Genomic DNA, 19,911 nt, shown 5'->3' on the forward strand with positions numbered 1-19,911 from the left:
AAAACATGAAGGCTAAGGGTTTTATTTACTTGGAGTGAAAACACAATCTATTTTATGGTGACACGTTCCATGGAATGTCAAAAGCGTGTCTCGAGTCGGTTTGATTAAGTATGATGCTATAATGAGAAAATGTACCAAAAACACGTTTTGTGTAATGTTTAAATGGTCGATGTAACTTGATTGTGGTTAGCTTTCATGCGTGTGATGCTCATAATTTCTTCTTCAAAACACGGTCCGTGTAATGGATTATGTTGGAAAATTAGGTTCACCAATTTCCAAAAATGAGTTTTCCCTATTTTTGAGCACATATTTAGAACTCTTAATGTAATCAAAATGGACAAATTATATGTTCATGTTCTCCTCCGTGATACATTATCACACATCCAAAACAGATTAAAAATGAATGCGAAATTACTTGTCAAAGTGAGGTAGTTGAAAGAGATTAACAAATGAGTTAATTGAGTTTTGTTCCATCCAACATAGGTGGGAGAAAGAAAAAGAAATAAGTATATAACTACAAGGGTTTCTTATCCTTGTGAGTCTTATAGAACCAATGTTCTCTCTTGTATGCACATGCAAAGGGTTGCAAATACGAGCCAATTTCGCTTGGCTTCACTGAAATTATGTACGAGCGTGCGTCATGTGGGTACGAATATAGGGTTGTTTGATTTACTACTGACCCGGTCCGGTCAGAGCTTTTTGACTAACCCGGTCCGGTCAATGCGTTTGATAACAGCAATAAGCCACTTACTTGGTCAGCCAATCTCTTACCCATCACTTACCGAGTCCTGAAAAAAAATTAATTGACCGGGTCATTTTCCTTGATTGCCCCTGGTTTACACGGACGATTCCTCGTCTCCCTCAATCATCACACCTCCAACGATGCTTCTTCTCTATCGACCCACCACCGACATGTGCTCCGGCTTCTCTCACCTCCAACATACGCCTTCGGCCGCCTCCGTCAGACGCCACTTCGCCTGAGATCCGGCCTCCTTCCAGCGATAGGAAAACCCTTTCTTTTTCCCACCTTCTTGCGCCACTGAACAGTTCCATCCAAGTATGATTCGATTAGGTTCTATTTCAATTTTCCCTTGTTAGTGATCAACTGTATTATTCTAGGGTTTTGATTATCGATTGGAAAGAATATATAAGCGTTATCTCTTGTTTTACAGTCGTTGATTTTCTTGCATTTGTTTCATCTTCAACTGCATCGACCAACTTCGTGATTAAGGTTTGTTGGATTTTCTTGATTCTTTTCTGGAATTAGTATTTCAGTTTTGAAGAATTCACTTGCGATCTTTTATTTTTCCTCATTCTCGTGTGTGTTGAACTTTGATTAGTGTAGAATTGCATTACCACTTTACCAGTCTTCCAACAAGTGCGATTTCCTCAACTTCTGCACTGTTTTTCAATTATTGAAATTTTTTCTTCACATGTTTCTTGATTGTTGCTGTCATTGCATTTTTTATTATTGTTGCTTCTATTGTCTGGATTTGCTGATGTTGCTCCTATTATAACAAGCTTTTGAATTGTTGTTAATGGTGCGAACTCGAATTGTTGTTAAATTACATAAAAACTTTTATTGTGATTCTGTTTTGTTGTTGTTATTTAATTTACATTTGATTTTTGTGTATATGTGTGTATATTTGTGTAATGATGATACCTTTGTTGATTTTGCAGCATGCTGCTGGAGGGATACTTGGATTGGTGGTGGGGATGGTTGTAGAAACATTTTTTTATGATAAGAACTACCAGCCAAGATCGTAAGAAGACCACATTCACAACTTCTAAACTAAAGAAGAATCAGTAGAATTTTGTGTGTAAATCTTTATAAATTCTTGTATTTTTGCAACTTTTGGGTAGAAGAAATATTTGTTGTTTACATGAGTGCATATTTATCTGATTCAGGTTAAATGTATTTATCTTTTTAGTTGTGATATCTAGTATTTTGGTGGGTTTTAATTATAATTACTAAAATTTATTGTCATTGTATATATCTTTTAAATTTGTGTGTATGTGTTTATATAGTTGTTTCTATGTGTGTATGTGTATGTATTTGTGGTTATTTTTCATCATAAGGGTATTATGGTCATTTTTTATCATTCATCACAGTCAGGCAGAAAAATAATCAAACAACATTAACTCAGTCAGATATAGACTCAATCAGAACTTCTAACCCAACTCTAACCCAGTCAACAACTATCAAACGCCCCCTTACAAAATTTGATTTTTAATAACACCTGTTACGTTTTTACAATATAAATATTACATCTCCGTGACTAATTAAATCACACCAAATGAATCAGTCTTCTCTTTCTCTCTTATGTTTTTGCTTTTTCTTCTAGAAACAAACAACCATATAAGACGAATTTGTTGTAAGGACATTGTGTTAAACACATGCCTCAACGACAATTAACTGTTTGTTCTTTTGTGCAGATTAAAAGTGTTATATTTTCCTAACAGATTATACAGTCCGTGTAACTCAAATTATGTGTTTTTAGTCTTTAACACACCAAAAAGATACAAGAAAGACTTTCATTAGACCTTATAATTTTAGCACATGTTCCAACAACTAAAAGAGAAACTCATGGAAGAGCCTATGATGACTAACATGATATCAGGATAACTGCTTTTGGTATACTTGTAAGAAGCTAAAGGAGAAACTAGTGGAGTATTTATCAAAGAAAAAGAACATAACCAATTGCCAACATGCTTCATTATCCAGGCCTTACACGACACAAAGATCAATTATCCTATACTTGAAAAGTTGATTTTAAACTTGGTTTACACTATGAAAAGGTTACTTAGGTACTTCTAGGGTCATGACATATGCATAAAAAAATACCCAACATATAAAAAATATATTGCTGAAAATAAAAAATCAAGACACCTAAAAAAATGGGTTATAGAGTTAAGGGAATATGATATCATTTACAAACCAAGAACAAGCATCAATGCATAGGCCTTGGCTGACTTGTTAATAAATTCAAAGTACCAACAATAAGTGACACCAACAAGACCAAAAATTACTCTACATAGAGAGGGTCTCAAGATCATAGGGATCAGGGGAAAGATGTGTCCTAAGCATCCTTAAAGGATAGGAATAGACTTACTTTATACACTCTCAATTTCCAAAATCTAATAGCGAGGAATAATACTAGGTTTTAGTAGTTGGATATAAGATATCAAAGAAGTTGAATGTAAATCATATTTTTAGAATATACTAAATGGGTTCTAGTTACTAACCAAATCAACGAGTCATACAATGCAAGAGAAGAAGTAAATGAAGAAAAACTACATAAAAACAATTGATCTAAGAATTAGATAACTTTAACGTCCAACAACTATATACAAAATAAAAAGGTTGACGCCTTAAGCATCAATGACACTTGTCCACCTTAAAAAAGGATATCGCTTGAAGTGTTGTAGGAAAAATATTAAAGAAAATGAAAGCCTCACAATAACAGACACATAACCAACATTGATAACCCTGATTACAAGGTATCTACATATAGGAAAAGTCTTGGAAAATAGGCAAAAAGCAAGGAAAAAAATACTTAAACTGTGAAAATGATATAAGACAGATAACTTTTCTAAAATTAGAAAGGGGTATTTGGAGCCATGAGTACGATATGTCACACTATAAGAAGTAATTGAAATTCTTCATGAGATACATCAAGGTATGTGGACACATATTTGTGATCCATATCAATCTATCGATGGGTGATCTGAATGGGATACTACTGCCCTACACCACTAAGAGATAAAAGGGGTTCATCAATAAGTGTGTTCTTTGTTAGCATAACTCGCCATTAACAACTTTTCCAACAATGGTATGGATGAGGAAGTTCATTGCGATAACACTAGATATATACTGATAGAAAAGGTAGGAGAGTGATCAAGAAGTCCTAACATATTGAACAAATGTATCACTACATTCGAGGTTACTCAGCCTGAAAAGGCTGCAATCATAAAAGTTCACATCGATCAGAACCTTATATATTCGTTTACTAAGCTAACGCATGTAGCAAAACATGTGAGTCATATATCAAACGCTTGAATTCTTAGTACTAATAGCTTTTGATTGATAATTAATGCAATATTTTAGATATTTAGAAAATTTGTTTTAGTATGTTCTAATATTGCATAACAATATTTTATCATCTAGCATTATTATGTTACAAGTTAACACACACATACATACATACATACATACATACATACATACACATATATATATATATATATATATATATATATATATATATATATATATATATATATATATATATATATATATTTCTTGTCTAACTCGAGAAAACCTATGGAGTAACAAAGCGACTTAATATATTCCTATTACATTTTGATGGAGGATTACGGACACAAAAAAGCTCACACATGACTTGGGACATTGATGTGTCGCTGGATGCTTAGCACTATACATTCAGATGAATTGTGTATTTGTGTGCAAAGAATAAACACATTAAACTTTACTGTTGATTATGTACAAGATTATCAAGTCACACACTAATAGCATTATAAGATTCTGAATAAATAATAAATGTTTATTTGATAAAATTTATTGTTTATCAACTTTAAAATAAATAAAATGTTATTAATTTGAAAAAAAAAAATATTTAATAATTAATAAAATGATTTTACTAATGCTATTTTTAGCTTTGGCATTGTATCTTTTGACATGTTAACACTTAAAATATCCGTTTCAGTTACCAACTAGGTCGGGTTTTGACTTGTTATTGTTGTGCGTCGGCAACTGCTTAGGTGTATGTAGGACCGTCTTCATTTGGCTTCTCCTACATTATATAAGTCGAAGACGGAAAAGAGCTGAATGCCTCACCTCCAACTTTCCTGAACAAATCTTTTCAAACCCATCTGTCCTATTTGTCTCTTTCCGGCTTTCCCAAAAACACGTCCTCCAATTCCCAGATTCTTCGATACACCATCCACTCTTACTAAATTCATCATCGATTTCCCCAACTGATATTCAATTCAACACATCGAAATGCTCAGATTCAAGACCATCAAGAAGAAAATGTGGATGTTCTCTCAATAAAATCTTTTCTCTATAACCAAACCCTCTTGTCTTTTACCTTCTAATGGACGAAAATATGAACACACAATCATCTACATCTCTCTCGGTAGTTAAACTCATCAGATTTCCTCTCCGTATGGTTTCTTTCTGGTTTGCACCCACCATCCGTCCTCCAGGTGTCGACCCTTAGACGATCGTCATCTTTGTTGCCCTTAGTTTCTCTTTATTGCTCATAATCATAATTACACACACACACACACAAGCACAAATAGTTATAACATATTCGTGTCTCGCTCTATTGCAAAACAAAATATATACATATAGCTGTAAAGGGTATTTGCAAAAATGGATTTTTATAGTCCGAATCATATATTTTCCAACTTGGAACCCATTGTGGATGATAGATTCTTGGGGAACTTAAGTGGGTTCAATGGGGATTTTGAGAATGTTGATGGGTTGTTCTCTAAATCTTCTCAATCTTTGGTGTTGGATGAGGAAAAAGGAGAGCTTGTGAAAGCTCAGCCAAAAGTGATTGGAAAGAAAATAGGATTAATTTCTGAGGAGAAGTCTTTGGCTGCTTTAAAGAGTCACAGTGATGCTGAGAGGAGGAGAAGGGAGAGGATTAATGCTCATCTTGACACCCTTCGAGGTCTTGTACCCTCCAATGATAAGGTTTTTGTCTATGCCCTTTCCTCCATTGTAGTTTTGATCATGAATTTGTGAATCTTCATGTGCAAGTGGATGTTTCTGCTATAATTTATGTGCTTTTCGATTTGGTTTTATTGTATATTGTTCCTCATTGATCGAGATACATGTCGATCTTTCAAGGTCAAAGTAGGTTTTTTTTTCTTTCTAAATTTGGATGCAATGACTCTTTTTGCCACCAAGCTAAACGTGGGAAGCATTTCTATTTTTGGGAAGGCGTATTGCTAATTTTGGAAAAATAGATAATACTTTTGTTATAAGCTAAAATGCATCCATTTTTAGAAATAGAAACTTTAAAGAATCTACCAAATTATTGCAATATCATCTTGATACAAAGGCAATTTTTACTAAATAGTGTTTTTAAAGTATAATATTTTGGTGAAATGTATTTTTGTATATTTTTCAAATTACAATACCCTAACAAGAAAGACCTTAAAACACAATGTTTATAGAAATAACTCAAAGTAGGATGCTATGATGCAAAAACAAATTAAATCAAGTACGCTGCTATTTTATATCTATTTGTTAGCTGAAACTTATCTATAGTTGTTAATGTTATTGTCATCATTTTAACTGCCTCTATTGCTTACAATTGTGTCATTGTCACATCAGATTAAACTTTTAATGGCGGCCAAATTTATCTTTATATAAACGTAAGCAAGACTCTATGAAGTTGTTTGTAACGTTTTTCCTACTAATATTTTGCGTCTTGTGAAACTTACAGTTTCATTTCATTTTTCCAAAGATTTCAAGTTAAAAGTATCTTTAGAAATAATAAACTGGTGTGGATTTGTGTTCATGGAGTTCTTCTATTTGTCTTTATGATTTAAGTACGTACTAAAGCAAATAATTATCTTTTTACTACTTGAACTCTACATCTAATCAAGAGGTTCAATTTTCGTAATAATATGTAAAATATTGTTCTTGAAAATTGGTTTTGATGACTAATATGGATTATTTATTACATGCCAGTTGTTATTGAAAAGGTGGCTTTTTTCAGGCTATAATTAATATCTACACGTCAAAGAAATCATGTTGTATATGTGCAATTATTGTAGTAAAATATTTAGTCCACTTTCATTAACTATTTGATTATTGAACGTAGTTTGATATAAATATATATTTCAAGGAGGCTCAGTAGTCAAAGAAGCAACGTAAGCTCTTCTCTTTTGGTAAATGAATATCTGTATTAGTTCCACGTTTTTTGATATACCAAATACATGATATTAGGAATATTGCTCCATCCATTGCCAAAGAAATGATACAAATTGACTTTGACTTTTGAAGTCAAATCTATTACTTTGTGAACTGATGTGTTTGATACTGCTGAGTTGTGGAATCTTATTTTCGCCACGTGTTTGGTAAACTATATACATCTCGTTTGTTATTATAAAACCATAAACCCTAATTTGGCATTGATAAAAGACACGTTAACTGTGCATTAGTTTTAAGATTGGACTAATGACAACGGGACAAAATTTTTATTTGTTTGTCCCAACCGCAAAGGTAAAAAACAGAAAGGGATAGTTCCTCACTCTCGATCTCCCACATGTGACAAAAGACGTATATGCCCTCCCCATCTCATAATGAAAAACAGCCATAGAAAACTTTTCTTTGACCGGTTTGACTGGAAGTCAACGCATATGTTCGTGTAGAAACAAACAAACTAAGATTATGTTATTTTGAACAGATGGACAAAGCCACATTACTCGCGGAAGTTATCCGCCAAGTAAAACAACTCAAAATAAATGCAACACATGCAAGTAAAGGTTTACTCATGCCAGAAGACACCGATGAACTCAAAGTTGAAAAACTCAACAATGGAGGTTTGGTTTTTCACACTTCTTTCTGTTGCAAGAAACGCCCCGAGCTCCTAGCTGATGTAAGACGATCTCTTTCTTCCCTCAAAGTCAAAATCGAGAGGGCAGAGTTGTCAACTTTAGGAGACCATGTAAAAATGGTTTTCGATTTTACCAAAACCAGCAATGGCACCACGGATGAAGATATAATTAGTTCTATTCGTGATGCTTTTACATCTGTTATGGAGAAGGGATCAATCTCACCTGAATATTCCCCAAGAACAACACTACCAAACAAGAGGAGGAGGTACTCTCTATGATCTTCTTACTCTTCTTGATTTTCCCATGTTGAATACAAAATCCCCTATTCTTAGTTTTCTCATGCTGTTTTCATGAGGAAATGAAATATGTATAAAGTTTTGGAAGTTTCTGGTCTTAAAATACAATAAGTTCACATATCCAATGATCAAGAAAGTGTAGTACTTGATCATGCAATAGCGTTATGATGCTTTTTGTGTGCATCTTGTATATGTAAATATATGGAAATATGAATATTAAGATACTTATACTTAAGACAATGTTGTGCTGTATAATTTCTATATAAAGTTGTAGTATATGGTTGCTATTAATGTATGGTATTCCAATTCTTGTTTGTTTCCTATGTGCCTGGTATCTATGCTAGATAAGGTTATGGCGAGTTATGTATATTTATGCCATGTTTGATATTGTCTTGGACAACTTGCTTTGTATTAAGTTTAGTGTTCATTGGACACCCAAAACTGTGAGGTATGGACCCCTTTCTCGATCTCTTGTCTATGCAAAACACGTGAATGAATTTCTCATCCTAATCATGGAAACTAGCGCTAAAAACTTGTCCAGTCAGTTCATGTCCATACAAATCTCTCAAAGATTGTCCCATTTACTCCTGTCTTTTGTAACAAATGCAACTTTAATATAAAATCTTTTCTACTTAAATATGCAAAAACAAAAGAGAACAAACATTTTCAGATTGTGGAAAGCCCATTTAAATTCTCTTACTTATGTTAACAGGATACGCGACCTTTTCAACAAAAATATGCATTAACAAATGACCAGTCTATATATAGAAATCAAATAACAACAAGGGCCAAATGGCCAATCAAGCAATAAACAAGCGAATAAGTACGTTAGTTTTAACGTGGACAAAAGATTGTGTTATAGTGGTCCAATGACTTGGGCCACTTTTTAATAAGTTCATAAATAAAATAAACCACAAAGACACAAAGATGAACCCTTACCCAACTCGGATTAGAAATGAAAATAAACCACAAAGGCACAAAGATAAACCCTTACCCAAAAGTTTAACTCATTTATTTAAAAAGTTGGTTGGAAAATTCATTAAGATGTCATAACAAGTCCGACCGAAAATATCCCTATTTAAATAATTAAGTTGGGTTGGATTGAAGATTTCAACACAATCTAATTTGTTTATTTAAAGGGTATGATATTTTTAATCCAACTCAATGCAATTTGTTAAATAAATGGGCTGTCACATTGACCATATAAGTATTTCCTAATCAACCTATTAACTAAATTAATTAAATGTAGATTAACTCATTTAAAATATGTGGTTTTTTTTATAGAAAAGTCTCAATATTTTAGATCAGTTTACAAAATACTCATAAATTAATTTCTTTTTTATAAAAAAAGTCCAAAAAACCGGCAAATTGTTACTTTTCTCTAGATTACAAACATAGCAAATTAATTTGAGTTTATTTCGTATACCAAGCCCATAATATTGAGACATCTTTGTAAAAACCCTTATTATAATTATTATAATAATAATTATTATTTTATTGAAACACAAATAAATATATTATTTTTTAAATTCATTATTATTAATATTATTAAATAAAAACACACACACACACACATATATATATATATATATATATATATATATATATATATATATATATATATATATATATAATACATATGAAAAACATATTTATATACTTTGATGCCTTAAAAAACGTTTTTAAAGTTATTTTTTCATTTAAACATATTTATACATGTCACATATAAATAAGTTTAAATGAAAAAGGACTTTAGAAATATTTTTTTTAAGGTATATAAATATATAAATACATTTTTCATATGTATTTATTATAATTATATGTATATATATGTTTTTATATGTATAAGTCTTTATTTAAAATGTATTTATATATGTATTTATTTAATAATATTAAGAGAAAACCTCATAAATGATCCTAGTGGTTTTCCGAAATTTGGGATAGAGTCCATACGTTTAAAAAACCCTATAGGAGGTCTCTGTGGTTTTCAATTTCTATCGTGGTTGATCCCCCACCCACATAAAAAGATTTTAATACAATTTCTATTTATTTTTATAATTAATTTTAATTAAAAGTATTAAAAAAATAAAATAAAATAAAAAACCCAATTAAGTCCCACATCTCTCTCTCTCTCTCTCTCTCTCTCTCTTTTTTCTCTCTCTCTCTCTCTCTCTATGTGTATATATATATATATATATATATATATATATATATATATATATATATATATATATATATATATATATATCTCAGAAAGTCAGCTGTAACATCCGTATTCCAGGTTCAAGTGTTATGTATTTTAAGTTGTGAATTTGGGAAATTTCTCATACCATGGCGTGGTAAGGACTGGACCACGGTGCGATACACGTCATTAAGTGACGATGTGGTTGGGTCCTCACCACAACACGGTGGCGACTGAAGTTTTAAAGCCCAGTTGTCGGGTTTTGGGCCTTATTTAAAGGCTTTAACTTCTAGGGCTGCCTCATTTGGCAGCCCCATTCCCAGAGAAACTCTTCCTCCTAAACCCTAACATCCATTTGTGTTTATTGAGTGTTTGAGTTTCATCTTGTGAAGGTTGCAGGAAGAAGGGGTCCTTCTTATTTCTTGTACACTTTGTTCCAATGTAGATCCATCATCTTCACCTCATTTCTGGTCATTTAAAGGTATAAAGCTTCTAACTCGACCATTATTTCATTAGAGCTAGATTATGTCACTTTTATGAGTTTTTGGTTTAAAATATTTATTTTCTTGGAGTTTGAGTGAAGTCCAAAATGTCTTGGTGCATTTTATAAATTATGGACCTTTGTTAAATAAAGAAAAGGTGCTTTCATGGACTAACCTTGAGATCATGCATTTATATTTACAATTTTTGATTCAGTGTTTTAGACTTGGCCTATTATGGTGTCCTAATGGATAAAGTTGGAAACTTTATCCATTAAGACCATTAGAAGAATCAGATCTTAGATTTTGAGCTCCAGATATTAAAGGTTAAGTTCTTAATCCATTAAGTTGTTTTGGACTCTCACCATGACAGAGTGAGGGCTAGGTCACGACGCGGTGATGGGCTTCAGTTGCGTCTGTTTTGTCGTTGAGTTGTCACGATGCGGTCATGAGTTAGCCAGACTGTTGACCTTGACCGTTTTCTTTTGACCAGTTTGACTTTTAGTTAAACTTAGGATTCCGAGTAACGATCTGAGGCTGACCTCTAGCAGGTAGGAGGTTATGTAGCTATGTTGGTCACTCGCTGAGTGGTGATATATCAGGTTGAGTTTCATGTGAGTTTTCCCACTACATTACTTATGTCATAGTTACTATGATATGGTTGTATACTAGACTAGTAGGGTCTTAGTTGCTGATTGTATGTTTGCATACTTTAAGAACCAGGACCTGTTGCTATGGGTTGATGCGGGCCTAAGGTTAATCTAGAACAATTGATGTGGATTGATGCAGACCCGAGGTTATACAAACTCATTGCTGTTATGTATAATTATCATTGTTGTATGTGATATTTTGGGGAACTCACTTTTCTTTGGCTTACAGTTGTGGATTAAGTATTTATGGTATTCTGAAGACCATGGGAAGGAGAAGACATGATTGTACACATCCATCAATAGTTTTTATGTTTGAGATTCCACGATGATATGATACTCTGATTTATTTTTGCGTTTATGTTTGAAACAATGATTTTATGGATGGTTGATTTATGAAAATGACTTTTATCTTATTTTAAAAAAATGTATAATTTATTCTAAAAATTGGGACGTTACAAGTTGGTATCAGAGCCATGGTTTGAGGGATTTGGATGAACAATCGTGAGATTCCAAACTCAAACTAAGGATCTGAAATTGTTTTACAAAACTTTTTGAAAAAGAATGGACTTGGAAATGGAAAAGAAGATGCGATCTGTACAGTCAGTCAAAGCACAAGGAAAGTGATCTCCTAAAATATCCATACTTTTCATATATTTGCTGATATGTGAACTGTTAGAAATACATGTTAGATGATAGGCTAAGGATCACCTGAGGAGAATCCTAGGACAAGTATCTAGGAAGTTTAGTGCTAGCTATTCAGAGCGTATAAGTGTGTGTTAATATAATGGCCTACTCTAGTGACTTGGGATTTTGGGATAATTTCTACGGCAAATACAGATAAGTGTGGAAGATAGTATGGCTCCATACTACTGGAAGCACATGACCCGTACGAGGATCAGAAACAATCCAAGGCTACTAAGGAAATAGTAAGTGAGTGTATAGTATGTGAGAGAAATATGAAATGATTTTGACCCATTATTTTGTATATTTTCAATATGGTGATGACCAGAGGTTCAGGTTTGGGTACTAGCGGCCAAGAGATACCTGGGTCCGAGTGATGAGGAGATTCGTGGGATGATTGTCATTGAGGTGTCTACGATAATTAGGGATACGATTTTGGAGTTGTTTGGGTCCATTAAGACCCAATGAATACGATGTTTGATGAGCGCTATGCCGCTGTTAATGATATCACTGTTGCCGTAGCCGCTGCCGTTGTTGCAACTGTAGGACCAATAGGTGGTATATTGATGTCATATTGTAAGTTAAACAACACGAAGCCCCCCCTCCCCTCCGTATTCTTATGGTGTCAAGGACCCAATAGTTGCTGTGAGATGGATCTCTGATGTAGTGAGTTGTTTTTACACATGTGCTTGTCCATATAGCTAGAAGTTTAGGTTCGCGAAGAACCTTCTTCGCCGGGGAGCGAAAGACTGGTGAAACTTGGCCTCTAAGGCACTTTCACCTACTGAGCAGAGCACGATGTCATGGGAGTAGTTTGTTAAGATCTTTAGATCTAAGTATGTACCACACGTGGAGAGGGATTAGTTGGCCCAAGAGTATCTGTCGCTCAAGCAGACGACAGATTTGGTGACTAAGATCATAAATATGTTCACCGAGAGGACCTTGTTTTGCCCTAAGTAGGTGTATATATCTTGGTACTTGAGTATGCTTAAGACGGAGATTAGGCAATTCATGGAGAACACATAGTACCAAATCTTGGCTGAGCTGCAGTTATATGCTTGGAGGCCAGGGCATCGCCTGGCGTTGTCATGGGTACGTTTCTAGTAAACTCAGTGGCTTTTTCGAGGGCGAGTTGATCATTTATATCATCTTATTTTAGTAGAGGTTTTCATGTTGCTATTGGGGCATTGGATTGTCCCTTGGAGGATTCCATTTTAGATGATCATATTGTTTCCGCTTCAAGTGTTTATCATGGTTGCATGTTAAAGATTTTTTGAGTGGAGTTTCCAATTGATCTCATTCCCATTCTGATGGGTGATGTTTGTGTATCGCGTATATGGATTGGTTGGCTAGTTTGTGAATTTGATTGATTGCGAGCGATAGTTGGTGGTGGTTTGTACCCCTCGTGGGGTTAGAGCTGACCATGTAAGACGTGGGCACTAGAGTTGGTTCTGCTTTCTGCTCTGCTGCAAGGTCTAGGAAGTTCTTGCAATACGAATGTTAGGGTTACCTTGCTTATGTTTTCAGAACTTGAGAAGAGAATAAGAAGTCAGTTTCCGAGGAGCTAGTGGTTTGCAAGTTTCCAGATGTTTTTCTAGAAGATTTACCCGGTGTGCCCCCGGAGAGGCAAGTTGAGTTTAGGACCGATCTGATCCCTGCTCCATCCCCGACTGCCAAGGAACCATATCGCCTTGAACCACCTGAGATGCAAGATTTGTCCTTGAAACTTCAAGGCCTGTTGGGCAATGAGTTTATGCAACTGAGTAGTTCATCGTGGGCAACACCAATGTACGATCTTGGGGTTAGAAATTATGGATGGTGTATGAATGAACACTTTGGATCATACACCAATGTACAAACCCATACATTCTCAAAACAACAAAATCAACATCAAGAGTTCGCTAGGGTGTAAAATATGACATAAGTTAAAGGTAAATTGTCATTTATGACAAATCTCATATAAATTTCACAAGTGAATAAACAATACAAGGTAAATGTACCTCGAGTAAAAGCTTTCAATAATCAAAATCCAAACAATATCATATCTATATCAAATAATATTCATATGAGATACAAAACAATCAAAAATGATAATCCGGTCAATAAATAATTATACAAAGCTTGACACTTTTCCGAATTCATTTTTAGGAAGACACAATAAAAAAGGATAATGCAATACATGCGACTATCCCAACCCAAGTCAACCTCAAAAGTCCAGTTCACAACAATCATTGGATGCTAAGTACTTATGACAGACAACCAACTTTTGCACTCACATCTGACAATAAAAGGTTGATGTCCAGGCGTGAAGAATGCACAACAGGCAAAACTTTTGACTTTTGCTCTTACACCCACAAACAGGCACTGGGGGCCATCCACCTAGGCCACAAAAAGGGTAGTGAGCTTCTACTCGTGCACGCGATTATTATCTAGAAATATACTCACAAACAAATAACAAACAATAACAACTCTCCATTAGGTACTCGAGTCCACAAAGTCACACCCATCCTAGTATGATATGGATGTATGCAACAAGTAGGATGCCAAAAGTATGTCTGAAAATATAATTTCATGAATGCACAAATAATCCCCATACGGACAACTACAAATCAAGTATATGTTAGATAGTTTCAAAACACAAAAACAATAATAAGGGATGTGTACTACCGGTAACTTTCAATGAAAACCAAAAAGGGCAATTATACCCATAATAATAAAGAATAAGTCTAAACCTACAAATAAATCCATTTCTTAAAACATGTCCTTAGTTCAAAAGGTTTTCCCCGAATAATAAACTATCATAACGAGAAAACAAATCATATATTATATATGTAGTTTCTAAGTAATATACATACATATAAAATAACACAAAAAGGGAAACCCAAGTAAAACATTCATTGTGGGGACAAGTGTTCCAAGGAAAGTGTAATCACCTTAAGTACTAATCTTGAAGTACAAAAGATCTTCTAACTTGGGCTATGTCACTACCAGCTCCAAACTTCCCAAATAAATCACCTAATATCATTACAAGGTGTCAAATGACTAAAATACCATTCAATGGGTCAAATCTCCATTCTAAGCCCTAAATATTCTAAAAATGATCTAAGGTGAATTTAGGACGCCAAAGGAAACCAAAGGAAAGAGTCAGAATTGAAACACAATAAATCACAAAGATAAAATGGAACAACTCGAGAACGCGTCGCGTCTATAAAACAAATTGCATATTGGGTCCTTTTGTTTCTCATTTAGCCATCCAACTTTTAATAAGGCTTCAAAACAAATTCAATGATCCTAAAAGCTTAAAATACATGTTTAAATACTTCAAATGAAATAGGAAAGGATCCCCAAATGGTTCATATCATTGAAATAACTTTACAACGCCTATACCTTTTTATAAAAGTCATTTTGAAGGCTAAAGAGCATCAAAACTTTAAAGTTGAAGGAATCGCAACAAAAGACAATTTATTTGATTTTACCCTTACAATAAAAATTCCAAAACCATTTCACAAAGGAATAAGGATGTTAAGAAAATTTAAAGCTTGAAACATAACCCAACACCAAATTCCAATACTCTTATAAATTTTAAAATCGTTAATTGTCATTTATGACACTAAATGAATAATTTGCTAACAAATCATTAAAAGGTATAGAATATCAAAGCCAAACATGGTGATAAGATCAATATGTGAATTCAATCTTGGAACATGGTTCCATAATCAACAAGTTAAGACCCCCAAATAAAAGTAAGGTTTTACACCTACATCAAAATCTCACCATGAAACAATGATTGTCAAATAGATTATAGATTGGAATGTAATACATAATCTAGTCATAACATCCAACTCATAACATTGTTTGGAGCCATACGTTTTGATCTAGAACACTTAGGGTTTGAAAATACCCAATTCATCAAATGAAAGCTAAACTTGAATCAAACCCTAGAAAATCTCACCATTAGTCATGAATGAGCAAATGGGTCATAGATTTGAAAGAAAATAGACAATCCAATTAGAAATTCAAGCTCATGCCATTTCTTGGTATACCAATTTCGGATTGAAGATCTAGCGTTTTGGGAAACCCACCAAAATAACTCCAATCTCACAAATCTCACAACTACTAACTAATTGGAGCTTGGAGGCGGATTAAAGAACGAAACTCCAATATTAATCACATATAAACAACACAATGGAATATGATTTTTGGATTTGAAATCCCATATAAATCCTAATCCGAATTTGAAGGAAACACAGGAAGAAAACTACCTTTTTATGCAAAATCGTGAGTAGATTTGAGCAAGGTTTCATCCAAGGACTTCAAGCTTTAACACTCCATCGAATTGGTGGAGAAATTTTGAATAAGATGCTATAGCAAAAATCACGTAAAGAAGAAAGTAGGTGGAAAATGGGAACACATGGCTATTAAAATGGATGGAGAATAGTATCCATAGCCATAAAAAACTGATAATATTACTATAAATAACAATGTCATTTTGGGTTACACTCAAGAGAAAAATAAAGCAGATCTATAAAGATATTTATATTAGGGACTTGTTTTGTTAATTAATCAATAATTTAATTAATTAATAGAAAATAAAAGAATTTGGAATATTGGAGAATGATTTGAAAAGTTAATATAATTATAATTATATTTGATAATTATGTTTAGGGTTTCAAATCACCTTCCTATATAAAGAGGGGTCAAAACCCGGTTTTGGAACATGAGAAAAATATCCTTCTGTCACCAAAGTTCGGAACCCTAAGAAAAACCCTAGTATAGCTGAATCCCAGTTCCCACGTCTTGGTCGCTAACTTACCAAGTTGTGATATGCCACATATTTGTTTGATTGAGTTTGGTTGTTGCTGGTGATTGAGGAAGTTCAGATCTGTGAAGTTTTATGTCTTGGATATGATCACAAGAGAGGGACCCTACATTGGGTTCTCAAGTTTGATAAACTAGTTAGACCAAAGAAGTCCAAGAAGCACACTAAGGTGTGGTTACTTGTTTTATGTCCTATTAGTTGCATATATTTATTTGTTAGATCTGCTTGTTTCAAGTATATAGATCAAGAAAATTGTTGCTTCCTCTATCCCGACCAGATCTATATCTAGGCTCGGAACCCATAAGTTGTATCAGAGAATAGGTTAACTCAACTCTATTGCACTTAGACTTTATCTTGGATAATATGTTAGGATTTGCATGTATAGGATTTGTGTTTAAATGTAACATTCATTATTCAGGTAAATTCACAATCTTGACCCAAAGTGAAATTTTATTGCAATTTGGTCCCTTGGCTCATTAAATGAGAATGCAAGTTTGAGTGAGTATGTTGGGCATACTCCAACATACACCGGGTGTACGTGACGAATGTCAAAACCCTAATTTTAAGGGTTTGAACCCTATTTAAACATCATCAACTTCTCAAGACCCTTTCCCTCATCAGCCTCCAGCTCCTAAATCGTCCCTTGCAAATCCTAATCCATCATGTGAGCATTTTGAGCTCGAAAATGTGCTTTTGGTGATCTTGAAGGAAGAAGAAAGAAGTGGAATCTACTTGTGTCACATCCCCGAATCGGGACGGCGGAAACGTCCGGGGGCAGGTGACTTCATCTTGTAATATCATACCAATTGCATACAAATGATACATAGCAACCAAACACCATACATTACAATACACCAACATTCATTGTTTACAATTTGTACTTGTTCATCGATTACACAAAAATAACATTAAGTATGATGTCTCAAAAAGATAGCAAAATATCTAGATCCAAGGCTGAGTACCTGTTCACTGAGACCCTAAGAATACAAGTTGTTTTGAAAAGCGTCAACATAGAATGTTGGTGAGTTCATAAGCATATTTGTAAGAAAACTTTGTAACATCTCTGTTTATAATAAGTTGTAAAACTCTAGAAAATCCAATATTTTCTATAAAAGTAGTTTGTGAGTCTCGTTCCAAAATCGTGTATAATTGCATGCATGTTCATTGTTTTCCTTTGTTTGTATTTGAAAAGAGTGTGTTCCCAGAAAATCCTATATTTTCTGTATATAAAAGAGTTGTGGTCTTAAAACCCTAAGTCTGGAGTGGTGAAATTAGTTTACAAAATAAACAAAACAAAGTTGTGTATTTTATAAAACTAGTAGAGTGTATATCCTTCGTAAATTCAAATAATATTGTTATTCTCTATGTGAGTCGTTACAACCATGCTAATATGAATAACGTGCCTGTCTTGACATTCTTCAGGCGTCGATTTCTAAAAGATATTTGTCACCCTAGACTAGCCCGTCTAGCTGTAGCGAACAGCTCAGGTGTGGGGGTGTCAACCCCGTATACATCTATACACAATTACCTCGCTCTCCCTCCAGGAGACTCTGGTTATAACTACAGGACTTACGGTGTACGATAGGTAGGTACGGATGAAGGAGTGTCTCACAAGAGCCTCAACAAAAATTTACACGAATTTATCGAATAATGCATATGACGTTCTTAGTGTAAATTCAAGACTGCGGTTTTATGACACGCGTTTTACAGCTTTATGACATACAACTTAACACTTGTATTATTATTAAAAGCTTTATGATGGACAGATTATGACACACGGATATTCCTGTCGTAAAACTCTGTTTTGCATACCAGTTATATTAAATTATTTATAACGATATTTATAGATAATTACAAATAACTTGTCAACTTACCATATGTGTTGTAAGCGTAACAAAATATCCTAGGTTTTAAACCTTTGAAATAGTGCAACCTTTTACGATTATTTTACTAATAAAACTATATTTTAGTAAAATATTCAAGTGTTGTGGAGAGTTTTTAACACACCAAAATTTTGTTAAAAGTGTTTTATAGTACCAAAAATACTCTAACTTTGTTGTGACTAGAACTTGTCACAATTTACACAAAATTACATAAAACCTTGAAATTTATTATGTTTCCACAATTTTACAAGTGTTAGTGGTAAAAGTTTATATAACAAAAAATTTACCATTTTTGAGTGTAAACTCTCATATTTACCATTTTTCAAGCTTTGATAACCATAATTGCTTTAACATTTCTTTGACATTATTTGTGATTTTTAACACACATTTCAAAGAACCATTTTCACTTAGCAACTTGTTTCATTTTCAACATGATACCAAAATATATGAAACTTACACCAAGATAACTTTGTTCCAACAACTTGAGACTTTGTGAAATCTCGAGTTTAAGGAGTATTAGCATGAAATAACAACATTTCAACACACATAAACATATAAACATACAAGTGCATGCAAATATCCAAGGATTTCAAACAAGACTTGACTTGTATTCCCCCCCACTAAAGAATGAAAACTTGAAAAGAGTGGGGTATGAAGCTCACCTTGGGGATTTTCGAAATGTAGAAGAAGATGAAGAAGGATTTTCGAGCCTAGCTTGTTCTCTTGAGGGGATTCTCGAAGTGGTGAGTGTTCTAAGGGCCTTATACATGAAAATGAGGTTGTAAGAAGGATGATCTTAGTATAAACTTGAAATAAAACATCTTGAGTTTAACATGGACATACCAAGGAGCTTAAAAATCGATATTTGATGATGAAGAACTTGAAAATTCTTGAGAGAACAATGGAGACCTGAGAGAAAAATGAGATGAAAGTGAAGTTTGGAAGTGAATGTGGAGAGAGGGGGAGAGGGGCGGCCGAGAGGTAGAGAAGAGGGGGAAGGGGGTAGGGGTTGACCTATGGGGGTGATGGGAAAGGTATGGATGCATGGGGGGTAATTCCTTGGGTGTATGTTGTGTAAACATGAGGTGTCAAATCTATTACCCAAGTTATTTTTTTTTTTGAATAAGCCAACTGGCCCAAGGGGCTCTCGGCCCAAGGTTGGCCCAAAAAAATATTTGTGGGCTTTGATTTGGCTTGGCCCAATGAGGATTCTTGGCCCATTGATGCTTAATAGGGGTTTTTTTCGCTTCAAGGAGTCCAAAATAAAAGTTCTCGACCAAACTAAGGCCCAAGTATGGGCTTTCGGCCCATATAAGGGCCAA

General features: G+C 34.0%; 1 protein-coding gene across 1 annotated transcript; it reads left to right on the top strand.

Moving 5' to 3' along the window:
• Nucleotides 1-4,842: 4,842 nt before the first annotated feature.
• LOC145106561 (transcription factor bHLH30-like) lies at nt 4,843-8,135 on the top strand. The gene is made up of 2 exons (XM_079043525.1): nt 4,843-5,725; nt 7,449-8,135. Exons 1-2 carry the CDS (start codon nt 5,399-5,401, stop codon nt 7,875-7,877), a joined length of 756 nt encoding a protein of 251 aa, XP_078899651.1. The 5' UTR covers nt 4,843-5,398; the 3' UTR covers nt 7,878-8,135.
• The last annotated feature ends 11,776 nt before the right edge of the window (nt 8,136-19,911 follow it).

This window comes from Lactuca virosa, chromosome 4 (assembly GCF_052849685.1).
Source record: "Lactuca virosa cultivar CGN04683 chromosome 4, Lactuca_virosa_CGN04683_v6, whole genome shotgun sequence".
Classification (NCBI taxonomy): domain Eukaryota; kingdom Viridiplantae; phylum Streptophyta; class Magnoliopsida; order Asterales; family Asteraceae; genus Lactuca; species Lactuca virosa.

What these genes read in the sequence shown, in the direction of transcription:
- LOC145106561 (XM_079043525.1), top strand. Translation starts at nt 5,399, where the DNA reads ATGGATTTTTATAGTCCGAATCATATATTTTCCAACTTGGAACCCATT. An exon ending in TTGTACCCTCCAATGATAAG is followed by an intron (nt 5,726 to 7,448) that starts GTTTTTGTCTAT and finishes TATTTTGAACAG; the next exon opens with ATGGACAAAGCCACATTACT.